Genomic DNA, 17,653 nt, shown 5'->3' on the forward strand with positions numbered 1-17,653 from the left:
AATAAGGGGCCAGCTGTACAACTGTTTTTTTGGCGGCAAACAGGAAATCAGCCTGTTTGCGACTGCAAAAAATGTTGTCAGTATGTAGAAACAATATTCTGCGAGCATGTGATTCGCAAAATAGTGTTTGCTAGTTGCTATTAACAAGGGGTGTGCCAAGGGCATCCGTTCCTAATAGTGAGTCAGAATGGTATGTAACATTGTTTTGCGACCGTATTTACGATCGCAAAACACTTGCAGTTTACAACCTACTTGAAGTAGGTGGTAAGCCACTCGCAAATGGGAAGGGTGCCCAGAGAACCCCTCCCCGTTTGTGAATTCATGCGAAAAATTATTTTTAAGAGCAGGCAGTGGTCTCACAGACCACTGCCTACTTAAAAAGATAAAACAGAACCATTTAATTTTTCTTTTTTAAATGCATCCCATTTTCAAAGGAAAATGGGCTGCAGTTAAAAATAAATTTCTGCTTTATTGAAGAAGCAGTCACAGACATGGTCTGATGACCCCAGCAGGCCATCTTCCCTGCGAGTGCTGTCCATTCACAATAGGCCGCAAATTGCAACTTACCTCATTAATATTGATATGCAAGCCATTAGGAATCGCAAACACATTTCTGGAATGGTCGCACACCTGGCCCAATGTGCTGAGGCATGCCGACAAGGGGTGCACCCAAGGTGAGAAAGAAAACTAATACACAAATTAATTCTTTCCACCCTGATGTATTTGCCTTGCTGAAAACTTGTTCAGCCTCACCTTCCAGCAAAGATAAGTGGAGTTGTGGAGCACTACCTTGCTATGGCTTGCAGTCATACCTCATTGGAAGAATTTGACTTAAGAAAATTTTATTACGACTGCAGGTGAAACCTTGGACTGGGGAGAGGTGGTAAATCTATCCAACTGACAAAGCATCCTCAAAATCCTGATTTGTCCCAGTCTGAGCTTTTGACACCAAAAACAATGGGCTCAGTGGGAGCACTACGACAACATATTCAACTTTGAGGGACCCTCACCATCCATAACATTGGACCTTGCCTGGCTCTAAGAGTTTGACATCCATTGTTATTGATTTGATCATTTTAATTGTGTTGTATTATCTACTTTAAAATTGTCAGTGTTGCCTGAACTTAGCACACAGTTCTAAGTTAATTACCTGCTACTTATGAGATAGCTACCAGTGTTTTTTTTTTTTCTATCTTCCATTGCTTTTTTATCCAATTCTTCATTGTTTTTAACTCAGCTGAGTCCTATAGATAATTCAGTGTGAATGTTTTATTTATAGGGAAATGCACCTATTTTGTAGAGGAGAATCATACTGACAGTTATCCTTATGTGTTCTCCCACCCTTTAGGTCGCATTATTCGAAGCAGGACCAATTGGCCTGCATCACAGACCAACCAAATTAAGGTTGTATACAAGCTCTACATTTCACTGTGTAGTACTAGTCGCCAAGGTCCTGAAGAATTGCTAGTTTAGCATGAAACATGTCGACCTCACCAGAGGGTTGTAGATAGTTCTGCCTAAAACTTCTGTAGCGCTCTATCTCCCCTCCCACCATTTTAACCAAGGGAGTCAGCCACGTTAATAAAAATCCTTGTGGACTGACCAACCTTTTTTAATCACCACCACCTTCTCACGACTACACTTTTTTGCCCTCTCACACGCATGCAGCATATGGCAGGAACAAAAGATCTCTGCTAAAGAGCCCCTTCGCGGGTGCCCGTCGGACATTGCAGCGCCAGTCTGACGAGGAGCAGGACCCATATGATGAAGCATGACACCTAGCTTGCTGGGTGTGTGAGGGTTCTAGTTCCCAAGAGGGGATTCCCCCTTCTTCCTCCCCCTCTTGGCTTTCCTTATACACTTTCACACTCTTCCTTCTCAGCCTTTTCTGGGGAACTTTGTGCTTTACTTTGCTAAACTATAGCTACCAGTGGCTCAGCAGAGATTTTCTCAGAACTCAGTTTTTACCTAACCAGAGCTGGTTAATTCTTGTGCTAGAGATGCCCCTCCCAACACCAAGTTAATAAGCCCATTTCAGATAACTACTATTGATTATTTATTAAGGCATGTATATGGATTTTAATTATCCCTGACTAGTAACAGCTTGCTCCATGTAGTATGATAAACAAATACCTATGGGCAAGCACATTAAAAAACATAAGTCCTAATTGGCGGCCATAATACTAACCAAGCCAGATTCTTGATCATATCCAATTCCTAGTTAGGGTTCTCCTTTTAAATATTCTACTTTTCTTATAAGCATTTCCTTATTCATGCGTGGCACTGGATCAAAGAAGCCATCTTGTCAATGACGTGACAATGGAGCTCTGAACACCTATAGTTGCTGAAGGCTTTGATGCATGACTGATCAAAGAGAACCATTTTTTCTTTCTCTGCACTGAATGTCCCCTATAAGATGTTCAGAAAAAATGTTTCAAACCTCTTCCTTACAGGTGTTAATCTCCTACCTGTTCCTTTCCAGTGATCCATTGTACAGCACTGGCATTGATGTTCAGGATTTTCCCATTAGGTGCATTAGAGTCATAGCTGCCCACCTTCACGTGCTTGATGGTGCCCGCTGGACCCCGCTGCCAGTTTACAATGTCATACCGTGCTGGGGGATTGCCATATTCATCAAAAAATGCCTTTTTGTCTTCTTTCTGCAAGCGCACCTTCTTGATATAGTGAAGAAGCTGGAGGTAGAGGCAAGTTAGAAGACATTTAGTAAGCAACATGCATTACTTTTGTTGTCACAGATGCACCATTTAGGGTCAGTCATGCATACCATTTTGACTGTAATCATCTTGGGGCATGTTTCTTAAAAAATGTTGCCTTAAACATATATTTCGATTGGCAATTGGACTCTTTCAATTTCAAATTTACTGCAAATGTAACCTGCTGTCATGCTTTGAATCATCCCTGAGTGACATTCGGGCCATACTTTTCATGTAGTTGCGTCACTTTTGCACCACGTAACAGGGGGTATGAGCCACGCAACTAGTAAGTGCAATTTATCAAGCAAAACATGCCGACCTTGCTTGGCCCAGAGTGGCTTGACAAATCTCGAGTAACGCAATACAGCACAAATTTCTGTGCTGCTTTATGGGGAGATGTTCCATGGGTGGTACATGGGTGTTCCCACGCAACACCCAGCGATTTTGGTGCATTTCTAGATTTGCCATAAGTGGTAGACCTGGGAATGCATCAAAACTGCTACACATCCCCAGGGGGATGCAACGAGGAAAATTTTATTTATGTCTCCTTATTTTTTCCTCTTTCTATGTACACTGCATTTTTCAGCACACATAGAAAGAGGAAAATGCCTCAATTATACCAAGTATTGCAATGTCAAAAGGGTAACATCATGCTGTGATGTTGTGCTTCACCTGTTAGAAGTGATGTTAATCCTTTGGGTTATGGGGATAAACCCATCAAAATGTTGGGTTACTTCATTGCGAAAGTTGAATTGGTTAGTTGTATAACAGTTGGAAAGATATACGTGACAAAGAAAGGTGATGCTTTGTTGAGTTGGTTACATCAGCAAGATCTTGGTGTTCAACTCAATCCTAATGCATCGCCTCAAGTTATAGTCCAAGAGATACGGGACATGTCGTCCATGTTTTCAGAGAAATTTCCTAATGTTTTTAAAGAAAGTTTAGGATGTTTGAAGGGATACAAACATCATATTAAATTAAAGGAGCATGCTGTTCCTGTGGTAGCAAAAATAAGAAGAATTCCATTATCTCAACAAGCTAGTGTTCAGAAAGAAATTGAAAGACTTGTTAAGAATGAAATTATTGAATCAGTTGAGGCCACGGAATGGTTGGCACCAGTGGTCATTGCTAAAAAAACGAATAATGGGATTAGTTTATGTATTGATTTATGTGCTTTAAACAAGGAGGTGGTTGTAGACCGATTTCCTCTTCCTAACATCGATGAGATGGTTGGTACACTAGAGGGTGCAAAATACTTTACCACATTAGATTTAGCTTCCGCCTATCACCAGGTGGAGTTAGATGAAGTCTCTTAGGATTTGACTGCCTTTATTACACCTATGGGTACGTTCAAATTCAGGAGGATGCCTTTTGGCCTTGTTTCGGCAGCCTCTGTATTTCAACGTATTATGTCCAGGATCCTGAAAGGTCTTAAGGGGGTGAAATGCTACCAGGATGATCTTTTGATCTATGGTAAGAACATTCAGGAGCATGTCTTTAAAAAAGGAAAAATGTAAATTTGGATTAGAAGAAGTAAATTATCTGGGTCTTCGTATTACGTGCCAAGGTGTGTTTCCAAAAAAGAATTAGTTGACTCCATTGACAAAGTTAAAGAGCCAGTTAACAAAGATAAATTACTTTCTTTTCTTGGCATGGTGGAATGTTATGGAAAGTTCATAACGAACTTTGCAGAAAAGTTATAAAATTTAAGGAAATTGACAGCAAAAAATGTCATGTATGAGTGGTCGTCTGAATGCAAGCAAGAGTGTGAGTGTATAAAGAATGAATCAAAAAAAGCTCCTTCTCTTCATGCTTTTGTTCCTGGTCTTCCTACTTATATGTTTACTTTTTTTTTTTTTTTTTTTTTTTAATTGTTTTATTTTCCTTCATTACAACATATTGTTATGAGCATTACATATATCACAATTTTATACATTAATTTATAATATAATACTTTAAACACCAGCATTAATTAATAATAACATACCACTTGTATACTACATCTACCTAAAGAAAACTTACGCATACTAATATTCAGCTATAATAATCGGTCAAACTCAAAAAATACCACAAAAAATAGAGAAGATGAAAACCACAGACAATAATGGTAACGATACCATCAACATTCTCCTTCCCCCTCCCCTAGTTACTCCTTCTTTGCCTCTCTTTCCAGTTACATATTGGCTCCCAAATTCTACTCCCCAATCGTCTTCCATTTCTCCCCTTTCGAGCGTACATTTTTTCCTCTATATTATATGCATACAGAGTGTTTGCTAGCCAGCATTGCAAGCTCGGAGGGCTTTTATCTAGCCAGGCCCTTGCTATTGTGAGCCTATAGACCGCCATTATTAGAAACATAAATTCAGCATATTGAACCTGCTCCTCATTATTCACACCTAACATAATCCACGTTGGCGTAAGGGATATCTCAATGCCGAGTGAAGTTGCCAGAAACCCCTCGATTCCACTAATCAATGAACGCAACTTGGGGCATGTTGCAAAAATATGTACACTATCTGCTTCCAGCTCGTTGCATCTAGGGCAGTTGATACCTTGATTCCCCCCCCATTTTGCAATCTTTGCAGGCGTAAAATACAGGAAATACAGTGTTTTATAATGCTGCGATTGCAACGGGGCAGCGCAGATTATCGTACAGCCCAGGTTTAGAGAATCATAAAACAAACTACCATCAATTCCCAATTTATCCTCCCATTTCTTACTAAATTTATCTAAATCACCTTGCTTCTCTTCCACCAATGCTGCATAAAAAGTTTTAATAGAGCAATCCCCCATCAGTTTTATTTTCTCCATAATCCCTATTTTATTAAAGCCCGCTGGACCTCCGACTTTGTTGTTAAGAAAGCTTCTGACCTGTAGATATTTAAAGAATCCCCTATTATCTAGGCCGTATGTATCTCTCAGCTCTGAGAATTGCTTAAAGCCATCCTGTGAGAGTAAATCACCAATTTGCATGACCCCCCTTGTAGCCCAGTCTGCCATAACATAATCAGCAAAAATTTCCTTAGGCAGTGAACTATTATTAAATAATTGGACATACCTATTATACCTTCCCATCTTTACTTTCTTTAAAAATGCATTCCAAACCGTCACTGCCGCTCTTACGGTTTTAAACTTAGTCCGTTTAAAATAACTATAGTCAATACATTTTAAAAAGCAATTCTCAGCGTTTACCCCTAACGCGACAGCATAAACCTCTGTCGACATCTGCTGCAAACTTACATCATCAGAATTTCCGCCAATAAGGCCTTGAATATATTGGAGCACCGTAGCCATGTAATATAAACGAAAATCTGGTGCCCCCCACCCTCCTTTTTCTCTAGGAAGCGTCATGTACCTATAGGCCCTCCTGGTCTTACCTTGGGCCCAGATAAATCTATTACATATTGCCTCTATAGTGTTAAACCAGCTGGCTTCGATCAACAAGGGTACAGCCCTGAACACATACAAAAATTTAGGTAAAATCATCATTTTGATTATATTTGTACATCCAACCAGCGAGAGGTGTAGGTTATTCATTCTTTCCAGATCTTTTTTCGTTTGAGCGATCAAAGGATCCATATTTTTTCCCACAATTCTACTTACTTCCGCTGTCATTTGTACCCCTAAATAGGTTGCTATGTTCGTTACTCTATCATCGTTGCAAATAGCCCACTGATTTTTAACTATCTGTGTTTTTGTAGTGTTCAAGCTGTAGCCTGAGAACTGACCAAACCTCTCAGCTTCTTCTTCAATTACCCTAATGGCATCTGAGGGTTCTGGAGTTAAGATAGCGACGTCATCCGCATAGGCTAACGATTTAATCCTACGACCATTTAGTACTATTGGTAATATCTCTTGATTGAATTCCAATTTCCTTACATAGGGGTCCAAATATAAAGCAAAAAGCAGAGGAGAAGAGGGGCAACCCTGCCTTGTACCTCTTTGAATGCTAACTGCAGCCGAGTACCCTCTGTTGACTCTTATCCTGGCTGTCGGATCAATATATAGTGTCTGTAAAGCCTTTATAAATCCTGGACCTATACCGTGCCACCTCAAAACCTCCCAGAGATATCTCCATGAGACCCTATCAAAGGCTTTTTCGGCATCGAGAAATACCGCTGCCATTGGATCTTCTAAAGTATCTGCAACATCAAATGCCGTAATTGCTAACCTCGTATGGTGGGTTGTTCCCTTACCAGGGATAAACCCATGCTGAGAGGGAATGACTAGGGATTCAATTTTTCTGGACAATCTTTTTGCTAGCATCTTGGAGAACACCTTGACGTCGGCGTTCATTAACGTGATAGGTCTGTAAGAGCCCGGAGCATCCGCCGGCTTACCTTTCTTCGGGATAACAATGATGTCTGCACCTCCCCAAGAGTGTGGGACAGACTCACCTACTTGTGCTAACAGCATCATGCTAAACATATCTGGTAACAGAGGGGATTGAAAGATTTTATAAAATTCAACTGGGATCTGGTCCGGACCAGCGGCCTTCCCAGATGGCAGCTCACTCAGGGCCTCAGTCAATTCCTCCACTTTGAATTTCTCTTCCAACTCTTTCCTATCTGCCTCATCCAATTTTGTCGACTCTATCTCCCTCAAGTAAGCCCTTATGTCCTCTTCTCCTCCATCTCCTTCTAGTTGGTATAATGCCATATAAAACTGCCTAAAGACCTCTCTAATCTGTTCTGGACCCTTAACTTTAACTCCTTGTTCATTTTTAATCTCTTTAATATCTGCAACCCCACCTCTTTGTCTAGCTCTTACCGCAAGTATATGACCAACTCTCTCACTGAGTTCATAAGCCTTCTCTTTATTAGCCATGTACTTCTCCACTGTTTTTTTTGCCATCCCGTCCATAACTTCCGCTCTAAGTGCAACTAGTCTCAGTAAAATCTGTTCGAGTGGTAAATGCATATTTATAGCCATCATAAGTTCCTCTTCTGCCTCTCTAATTAGTTCGTTGTCTCTCACCACTTTTTCCCTCTCCCTTTTCTGTGCAGAAATACCATAACTCAGGGTCATTCCTCTTATCCCAGCTTTGCAAGCATCCCACTCCATCCCTGGTGTTGAGGTACCTCTGTTAATTTCCCAATATTCCTTAATCCATTCAGTCATTTTTTCCCTGTATGTTTGGTCCTGAAGCAGCATTCTGTCAAATGTCCATTGTGACGGCTCCTTATTTCTCTTTTGCCCCAGATTTACACTTAGCACTAGTGGGCTGTGGTCAGAAATAATCCTAGGTTCTCTTTCTATCTTTACCCCATCTATTACGTCTCGTGTAATCAAAAAATAATCCAGCCTAACTAAGGTCTGATGGGGAGCTGAAAAAAAAGTACTCCCATCCAGATTCGGGTGACACTTTATCCATGGATCCTCTAAGGAATTATTTCTTGCCATGTCAGCCAGAGCCCTGTAGGTTCTCTTTTTCCTCCCTGCGTATTTCCTATTGGAGTCTAGAAAACTACTATCTGCATCATGCAGGTTCAAATCTCCACATAAAATAATAGGCTCTGGCCACTGTGCAAGTTCTGTATCCAAAAATTGAAAAATATCAGGATCATCACCAGTGGACCCATACACTGAGACAAGGGTAAAAGTTTCTCCCACAAATGGTAATTCTGCTATCACCCATCTTCCCCATTGATCCTCCAACTTTCTCTTGACTAGTGTATCCTGCCTTTTGCCCAGGATTACCACCCCTCGTGTCTTAGTATTCAGATTGGTTTTTGCTAAAACCTTAAAACCCAATTGATCTAATAAGTAAGCCTTAGTGCCCTCGATGTGTGTTTCCTGAAGACACACCAGGTCTGGTTTTAATGACTTTAACAAAGCAGCAGCTTTTAATCTCTTATTCAACTCATTAAGACCACATATATTTAATGAAACTATTCTACAGGTCATTATGTTTCAAAAATTTTCCTAATCCAAATTTCCATTTGCCCCAACAAGCTTTGGAAGATATCCTTAACATTTCCCCCACATTTTCCTTCTTGGGTATGGTTATATATTTTAGCCCATGCATCTTTTGGTGTATTTTGCATACCTTCCTACTACTTACTCCCTCACCGTGTTTATGCTCAAAACCAACCTGTTTGTCTCCCCCCCTTGCCACCCACCCCTCTCCCCCCCTTGCCCCCCACCCCTTAGGAGCCCCCCCCCCCTTGCTACAGGCAAATAGGCCAATCCTGGCCTATGTGTAGCCTCCTGTAGTCTGTAGAGCCGCTACTCTCTCCCATCCTGGTTCCTTACTATTAAGTCTCACCTAATCATTCTTACGGGGTCCTTGGTGGAGTTCTTGTAGGAGACCTTGGTGGAGTTCTTGATCTAGTTCTACTCTCATTACCCCTGCCAACTTCCGATATTTCTGCTAAGTATTCTGCTGCTTTTACTTCTGAGGTAAACATTCTGGTATAGCCTTTCCTAATCACTTTCAGCCTGGACGGGAACAATAGATACGCTTCTGCCCCTTGCTTTTGGAAAGGCCCTATCAGCTGCCTTAGCTTCCACCTCCTTTCCACAGTAACATGGCAGAAGTCCGGTCTGGAGAAAAAGGTGTTCCCGTCGGATATCTTCCTTGAATCAGGCCTAGCTTTATCTATTATCTCCTGCCTCGCTAGAAAGTTGCCTAAGAAAACCAACATTGCTCTTGGGAACCCCTTCTCATCCCCTCCCTGCTTCTTCTTGAACAATGGATACCTATGTGCTCTCTGCACTTCCACATCCCAATTCCATTTCGAGTCGGGAAAGGCCTCTTCCAGAATCTTAATCACATACCCTCTGGGGTCCTGCCCCTCCTTTCCCTCCTCTAGGCCCAAGAGTCTCACATTGTTTCTCCTTTGACGGTTCTCAAAACTTTCTAGCTTCCATTGAAGATCTTCAACCACCTTCACTTGATCCGATTTGAAAGATTGCCAGTCTGTCACCTCATCTTCAACCCTGCTTGTCCTTTCCTCAACTTGTGAGACTCTCTCTTCAACCTCCTCCTGTTTTCTGCTTACTTTCCTTAATGACGCTTGAAGCTTTTTAGTGTCTCTTTTTGCCCTTCTACTCTCAATCCTTGCCTCTTTCTGCATCTGTTTCAGAGTCCCAAACAGCATTTCAAGGGTTACATTCTGCCTATTCTGCCCCCCCTCCTTTTTCCCCCCTCCCTCCTGCTCGCCTTCGTTGTAGGTCTCTGAAGTAGCAGCATAATCCCACGACAATTTCTTAGTCATACTGCTCCTTGATCCTCTACCACCTCTTCTTTTGCCACTGCCAAGTCCTTTCCTCTTTTTCGTTGCGAGATCATTAGAGCCCCTACTAGTATCTGTGTCAGAGGTGTGCTCAGTACTTTCCTCATCCTCAGATTCCAATGGCTCCTGTTCACTAGCATTCGCATTTGAAGAATCTGACTCCTCATAAACCGAGAAAAACTCGGGCGAGCCTCCTCTCATACTTCTGTCTATATTTTTTGTATTCCTGCCGATATCATCACTCATATACAACCCTTTCTGCTCAGTTAAGCTCTGGGTGCTGCCCCAACTTGCTCCTGCACCCTGCACAAAATTGCTGTGTGGTTCTACCTCTACAGCCAGCAAAGCGTCCAACATCAGCTTATTGTTTTTATTCTCCAATGTGTTTGACACAGTATCCACGAGGCTGCTGTTCTTACCGACCTCCTTGTTCTCCTTACTGCAAGCTGCCGCTTCAGTGGCTTCTTCGTTCTCCTCCGCTCGCACTGAGCCGACTACTGCAGCACTCGTAGGTTGCCCAGCAACCAAGCCGTCTCTGACGCTTGCGTCCTCGCGGTCCTCGCGGTCCACCGATCCTGCTACGGCTCCCGCGTTCTCCTCCAATGCGTTTCCATGGATGCCATCAGACGCTCCCAACAGCACTACCTCCACCAGCGGTTTCTCCTGGCAGGGATCGATTCCCAGAGACTCAGTCCGTGGTACCGTTAGGGAAATTCTCGGCATGAAGGACTCAGGTAGAGTTGCTTGGCGTTTCTGATCTTTCATTAACGCTGCTTGTGCTGCTTGCGCGCGCTGTGATTTCCCTTCCAGTGTAATCTCCCTCGCCGTTTTCGTTATCCCCGAGCGGGTCTCCGGGCCAGCCTCGGATTTCTTTTCTTGTTTTTCATTCTTTTTCACTACTGCACTCTTCGAGGGTCGGCTAGGGATTTCCGGTGCTTTCTTCTGCAAGGCGACCTTTGGAACCGCTCCCTCTTTCACCGGAGCAGCTAAGGCTTTAGTCGATCCCGCATTTGACTTCTCTCTGTCTACCTTGCCTCTGTGAGACATGCTGGTGGCCACCTTCACGGAGTTTAGCGCGCCTCTCCACCAAGCCGGCCACTTCAATGCCTTCAATGACTTCAATGCCTTCTTTAGCACTATCTTCAACCCTGGGTTATATGTTTCCAGCGGAGCACGATGAAACTGGCAGGCCAGACCCCACATCTCTAGTTCAGCAGTACTTCAACATCTTCTTGGATGGGAGAGAGTGAGAGTGCGACTACTCTCTACAGAGCTACGGCGGCCATCTTGCCTCCCCAACTTCCAGCCCCTACTTATATGTTTACTGATGCGAGTGAAAAGGGACTTGGTTCTGTTCTTGTTCAAAAGAAGGATGGAAACGAGGTTTTGATTTGCTGTTCCTCCAGGTGTCTCAGAGGGCTAGAATTAAATTATTCTGTAATTGAAAGAGAGTCTTTGGCGATTTATTGGGCACTAAGGAAGTTTAAAAATTTGATTTGGGGTACTAAGGTTGTGGTGTTTTCTGATCATAAGCCTTTGAAAGAAGTGTTCTTAAAAAAAGGTTTGATTCTATTTCTTCAAGAATTAGGAGATGGATTATTTCCGTGCAGGAATTTGACTTTGAGGTACAATATATTCCAGGGGTAGCAAACAAATCTGCAGATTGTTTGTCTAGATTAGTTGACAGTGAGTGTAGTGATGAAGAAGCTACATATGATACGGAGGAGGTTATTAATGTCTGTGAGGTTACTGAGGGTGCTGTGGAAGAATCTGAATGCAAAAGTTAATTGGAGAAGGATGATGAGATGATTTCTGCTATAAATTCTTTGAAGGGAAATGTGCGTTTGAATAAACCTTGGTCTCTTGTGGCTGATGAGCTCTCTATTACAGATGGTATGCTGACTCGAGGTACTAAGTTAATTCCTCCTTTGGGTATTCGTAAAAAATTGTTGTCACATGTCTATAATGGTCATTTGGGTATTGTAAAAACGTAGGAAATGATGCGTTTGCTGTTTTGGTGGCCTAGTATGGATTTAGAAGTAGAGAGAATAGTCAGGGGTTGTGTTGAATGTTGCGCGAGTGATAACATTCTAAAGACTAGGCAGATGTCTATGGTGTGTAGAGAGTTGCCCAGTCATCCTTGGGATGAGTTTGCTATTGACATTTTAAGTCCTCTTAGTGGTGTATCAGATACCCCGTACTTGATAGTCCTTATTGACTTGTACTCAAGATGGATTGAAGTGACTGCGGTTAGAGACATTACCACAAACTCTGTCATTAAGTTCTTCGAAGAGATTTTTAAAAGGGAGAGTTTTCCTAATAGTTTATTGTCTGATAATGGTCCTCAGTTTGATTCTAGTTTGTTTTCTGATTGTTTAAAAAAGTGTGGAGTTGTACATAAGAGATGTTCTTTATATCATTCTGAGACTAATGGAGCTGTGGAGAGGGTGAACAAAACACTTAACGAGTCTATACGATTGGCTAGGTCAAATGGTTTGAACTGGATTGTAGCTCTTCAAGAAAGGATAAATGCTTATCGCTGTTCTCCTCATTCCTCTACTGGGAGGTCTCCTTTTGAGTTGTTCAAGGGTAGAATACCCAATACCTTGTGGTGTCCTAGTTGGATGAAACTGAATAAAGGTTTGGTTGATAATAGCATAGGAGAATGGAGAGAAAGGGAGTTGAATAAACAGTTGTTGAGAAAGATTTAATTTGATAAGAGGAAGTTTGTACATTTTCAAGAGTTTAAAGTTGGTGATCTGGTTAAAATAAAAGCACCTGTTGGATGTAAATCGTGGTCTAAGTATACAAATGTCAGGCCTGGTATAAAGGTTTTCAAGAATGCCATAAAGACACAGGATGGGAGAATCTGGAATAAGAGTTGTGTTGTGCTTGTTAAATCTAATATTTTAGTTTCTGATATGTCTAATGAAAATGATTCATTTAATGCCATCAATTTCTCTGCAGGTGATCCATCTACATCTTTTAATGCCTGTAAGAGGAGCATGAGATTACGGAGTGCACCTATGTACATGAAGGATTATGTTTAATCATTTCTTTATTTTTTTTATTTTGTTTTTGTTGGGAAGGAAGATGTGTAATGTTGTGCTTCACCTGTTATTTCTCTCTTGTTTCTTTAATTCATGTAATACTTGTGTCATATGATTTTATTTTGCCATCCTGTATTCTGGAATGTTTACTGTGATTTGAGTCAGTTGACTCTGAGCGTTTGTGGCTAAGGTTTAATAAAACATACGCTGAAATCTACATGTTTCCAGTTTGATCATTTCTACACCACACATGCAACATCCCTTCCAGAGAAGATTCAAAGTCAAAGGTCATATGACGGCAAATCCAGAGATGTTTTTATCCTCCCTGATTTGGCTTTGGGTATCCAGAATTCATGATCTATGCAGAAATTCATGCATTTTGCAGTAAGCTGACCCATACTGTCCAACACTAATATCCGATTCATCATTCTATGTGTAAATTTACAATGTAGATTTAAAACATTGGCACTTGAATATATATTCAAAGTTTCACAAGGAAAACACATTCAGAATAAACAGCTATGGGTAAAGATAGCTGTCTTACAACATAAGCTTCCATTAGTCCATGGGACACACACCTTGGTCCATCAACGTAACTGGATTCATGCCAAAGGGAACTGTGAGGCTGACTTAGCAGCAAAGGCTGTAGTACAGACTGTTAAATTAGTGGTCTTAATAAGATCTCAAATGAAGATTGATACAGATATTCTAACAGCAGTAAAAGCAACAATGTAGAGTGCAGCACCTCCTCTTGAATAGTTCTACACACTCCATTCAGATAACACTGCTGTGGTTACTATACCCGAAGTGGAAGGCAGGATAATTCGTAGTCAACTATCCAGACTACTTAATCAAAGCAACACATGAGGGATTGGAATCTAGTCATGCTGAGATAAATATAATTGAAGCAATACTACTGGTGGCCATGTTTCTAAAAACAGATCAGTGATGTTTGTCAACAGAATAAAGCTTCTACTGTTCGAAGATCTGAGCAGACGCCCTCCACATTCTCCCAGATACCATTTAGTGTCATATATTTGGACCATATCTGGCCAGTAAATTCCATTAACCAGTATAAGGACATATGTGTGGCAATCAATTTATGTTCTTGGTTGTTATGGATGAATCCCCAGACAAATGGAGGAGCTCAAGCAGTCATTAAGGATCTGCAATGTCTGAGACATTTGAGAACAGTTCATACCTTTCATTCAGCTAGTGGTCCTGCATTTGCCTCCAAGGATTACAGAGATGCAATGTCTACTTTGAGAGCATGCAATCGAGCAGAGAGTAACAGGATAATTGAGTGCGCTAATAGCATGCACAAACAAGCCCTAATTGCTGGGCTACTTAGTTTAGATCTTAGTTGGTACAATCATCTGTATGGAGTCCATAAAAAACCCAAGGATTTGCGCAGATGAGAACTGGGAGGGCGCAATCCATATGAAGTGATCTACAGAATACCTAGGTATGAACATGGCCTAGATAATCCTGGGAATGTGGCAGATGAAAAAGATTTATAATCTGGACAAACAATTAAATGTCTTACAGAACATCCAAGAGGTCAATAACAAGCTGTCTAATGTGAAGCGTTCTGAAGCCACCACTGGCAAAAGGGAAGGTTTTAACAGCTGCTGGCAGGTGGATCCCACAAGTATAGGATCTAGTTTAAAAAAGAACCACAATAAACAAGCTTTTGAGTCAATCTACAGACTACTCATTCCAGTTTTTGTCATAAAAGGCAAACACACTGTAATACTGCCTCCTTTGTCTGGTTCAAAGGAAAACTGACAGGTGTCCATTGACCACGTTAATAAGCTCTATGTGGTCAAATATGTACAGCAGACCCGTCTAGACATCAAGATGATTTCAGAAGAAAACGTCATCAACTCTCCCTACTCTAAATGAAATACCCTTGAAGAGCACAGTAACATTACTAGCTTGAGTATCCAGCTGGAGATACTTGAGCCTACTATGTCTGCAGCTTGATATCAAACAATGGATTCAATTACTACAGTTGCAAATTTTCCAAGCAAGCCGTGTATTTTTGTGAGCCCCCACGTGAGTCAACATCTACTGAGATGATGCCTTTTCGAGATACAACACTTTATGAAAATTCATCTGAATTCTACATAGAGGGCTTTACATCACCCACCTCAGTCATATAGTACTACAGAATTCTTCTTGCTTATCATTGGTTTTGCGACAGGTATTGATACCACTGTGGTCCTATGTTTGGATTGCTACAGACGTTTCTTTTCATCATGAGGCTGACAATGCTAACTGTTATTCTACTGCTACCTAATGGAGATTACATCCCTGAAAGAACTGTTCCACAAACTATGATCTCAGAACTTTAACCAAAACTTTCATCCCACAGAGCTTAACAAGATCACCACACTGCAAAAATTACAGCTTACCCTGTGCTTAAAGGCGTAGTGTGGGAAAGTGTTCCTTATCAGATTATGGGATCCACTGAGACATTGCAATTACCATATGTGCTGAAAGTTTTGAAAAATGATGGGATTATTCCTGGTGCTATTTCAGATGACTTGAACACTTAGGGGCTTATTTACAAGCCACTCTGCGCTACCGGCACACCATTTTTATTGACTTTCCGGTGGTGCATAGTACAGTGCCTTATCTATAAGGCCACAAAAAACCACCCTGCATGGCTTTTCGTGGCCTTGTAAATATGGTGTGAGATAACACAGTACAAGTCACTGCATTGCCTCACATTGCGATGAGGAGGCGTGCCATGGTTGTTACGGTGTGTGTTCCCACGTGACACACATGACATTTGACGCATTCCCAAATTTACAATGTTTTGTAAACATAGAAATGTGTCAAAAGCCTATGTCTCTCAGAATAGGCATGTGGGAATTTCAATGAGGAGAACTAACTGTATTTCTCCTTGTTTTTACTCTTTTTATGTGTGCTGTAATCAGCAGCACATAAAAAAGGAGGAAAGTGGTTGTGTTTGTGCCGGAAGCTGCTCGTGCTGATTTGCAGCACTAGGAGCTTGTTCCCTGCTGAAAAATAAGCTCGAACAGCACCACACAGCTCAAACTGATTTTTCGCAGCTCAAGTAGACTTTTTTACAGATTTTTTACTTGAGCGGCAGATTTCTCACTGCATACAGCAACCCTCCTTGGGAAAATCTCACCGGAAGCCCTCCAAGCTTCAGAAAATCGTGCTTGGGGTCGCCAGTTCTCCCTCAAGCTAACCCACTTACCATTGGCAAAGCATGCATGAGAAACTCCTCCGCCACTCAGCGATTGGTGTAATTTGGCCGGAGCTCCATGTTACATGCATAAGGCGGAGTGGCATAACTCCACCAACTCCTATTTATGATGACGCTACTGTTCGCGGATGACACCCTTCTAATTTCTAAGTCTCCAGTGGGCATCCAAAAATTGCTATCCAGCTTTAAGTCCTTCTGTGATGATAAAGGCCTGGCCATAAATATAGGCAAGACCAAGTTCCTTGTCCTCAACCCTCCCAAAAAAGCAGTTGTTCCCCCCGTTCTAGACTCCGTCCATCTAGAGAGAGTCAAGGAATTCGACTATCTGGGCATACGATTATCCGACTCTATGAGCTGGAGGGCACACCATCAGAAGGTGTTTCTTGCTCACAAGAGGGTAGCTGGTGCCCTGCTTAAACAGCAGCGTGCCTCGCCATTGAAACCCATTGGGGCAGTCCTAGATATCTATAGGGCAAGGGTTGTAAGCGCAGCACTATATGGCGCGGAACTGTGGGGCTCACAGAAAATTGATACCTTGGCCTCTCTTGATAATAATTTTCATAAAGATCTCATGAGGCTGCCCCACAGTACTCCTACAATCCCCATTTTGTTAGATGCGGGCTCCCGCCCAATATGTGACCAAGCAAAATTACGCCCTCTTTTACTATGGTCTAGAATATGGAATGTCCCTGAACTCCACAGCTACGCAGATGCTCTGGAAGATCTTCTGTCCCTTCCAGGATGCTACAAGATTACCTGGCTTAGGGATGTTAAGTGCCTTCTCTACAAACTGGGGTTAGGAGATGCTTGGGATAATAAATCAGCTCCCTCAAAACAATTACCAAAAAAGGCATACTGGTCTTGGGTGGACAACGAAAGAATGTGCAATTCTAATCACTGTAAATCTGTCGCCCAGTTTCTGTTAATTAAAGAACTCCCTTTTAGGGAACCCTATTTGGATTCTATCCACAACTCAGGTGACAGAGCACTGTACATCAAATTCAGGTTAGGTGTACTCCCTCTTGGTCAATTTACCTCAACCTGGAAGCCGCCCTTACAAACTGTGCCATTTTGTCCCTTTTGCGAAATGAGGGTTGAGTCTGTTGCACACCTGTTGTTCGAATGCAATACCTATGTAGCACCTAGAAAGTTGTGGCTGAGACCCTTATGTAGGAGTCTGGGAACAAGATATCATCTGGAAGCCCTGCGCATATTGTGCACTGATGCGAGAGCCTTTTTCGCCTGCTGCATGGCAAAATTCTTAGGCTGGGCCTGGCGCTTAAGAACGACAAAAAAATTGTTGATACAGTAGTATGCTTTTTTCCCCTCTTTTTTCCCTCTTAAAAACTATTTTGGCTGTTTTTATACTGTATACTGTTAATTATGTTGTTCATCGTACTGCCTGTGCCA

At 41.9% G+C, this 17,653-nt stretch overlaps 1 protein-coding gene across 1 annotated transcript in view; it reads right to left on the reverse strand.

Moving 5' to 3' along the window:
* LOC147678567 (vomeronasal type-2 receptor 26-like) overlaps nucleotides 1-17,653 on the reverse strand; it is a 59,423-nt gene that overhangs the window by 23,529 nt on the left and 18,241 nt on the right. Inside the window, exon 2 of the mRNA XM_086946602.1 lies at nucleotides 2,469-2,693. Within this exon, the coding sequence (XP_086802728.1) occupies nucleotides 2,469-2,693 (225 nt within the window). The remainder of the gene's footprint in view (nucleotides 1-2,468; nucleotides 2,694-17,653) is intronic.

This window comes from Lissotriton vulgaris, chromosome 12 (assembly GCF_964263255.1).
Source record: "Lissotriton vulgaris chromosome 12, aLisVul1.2, whole genome shotgun sequence".
NCBI classification, from domain to species: Eukaryota; Metazoa; Chordata; class Amphibia; order Caudata; family Salamandridae; genus Lissotriton; species Lissotriton vulgaris.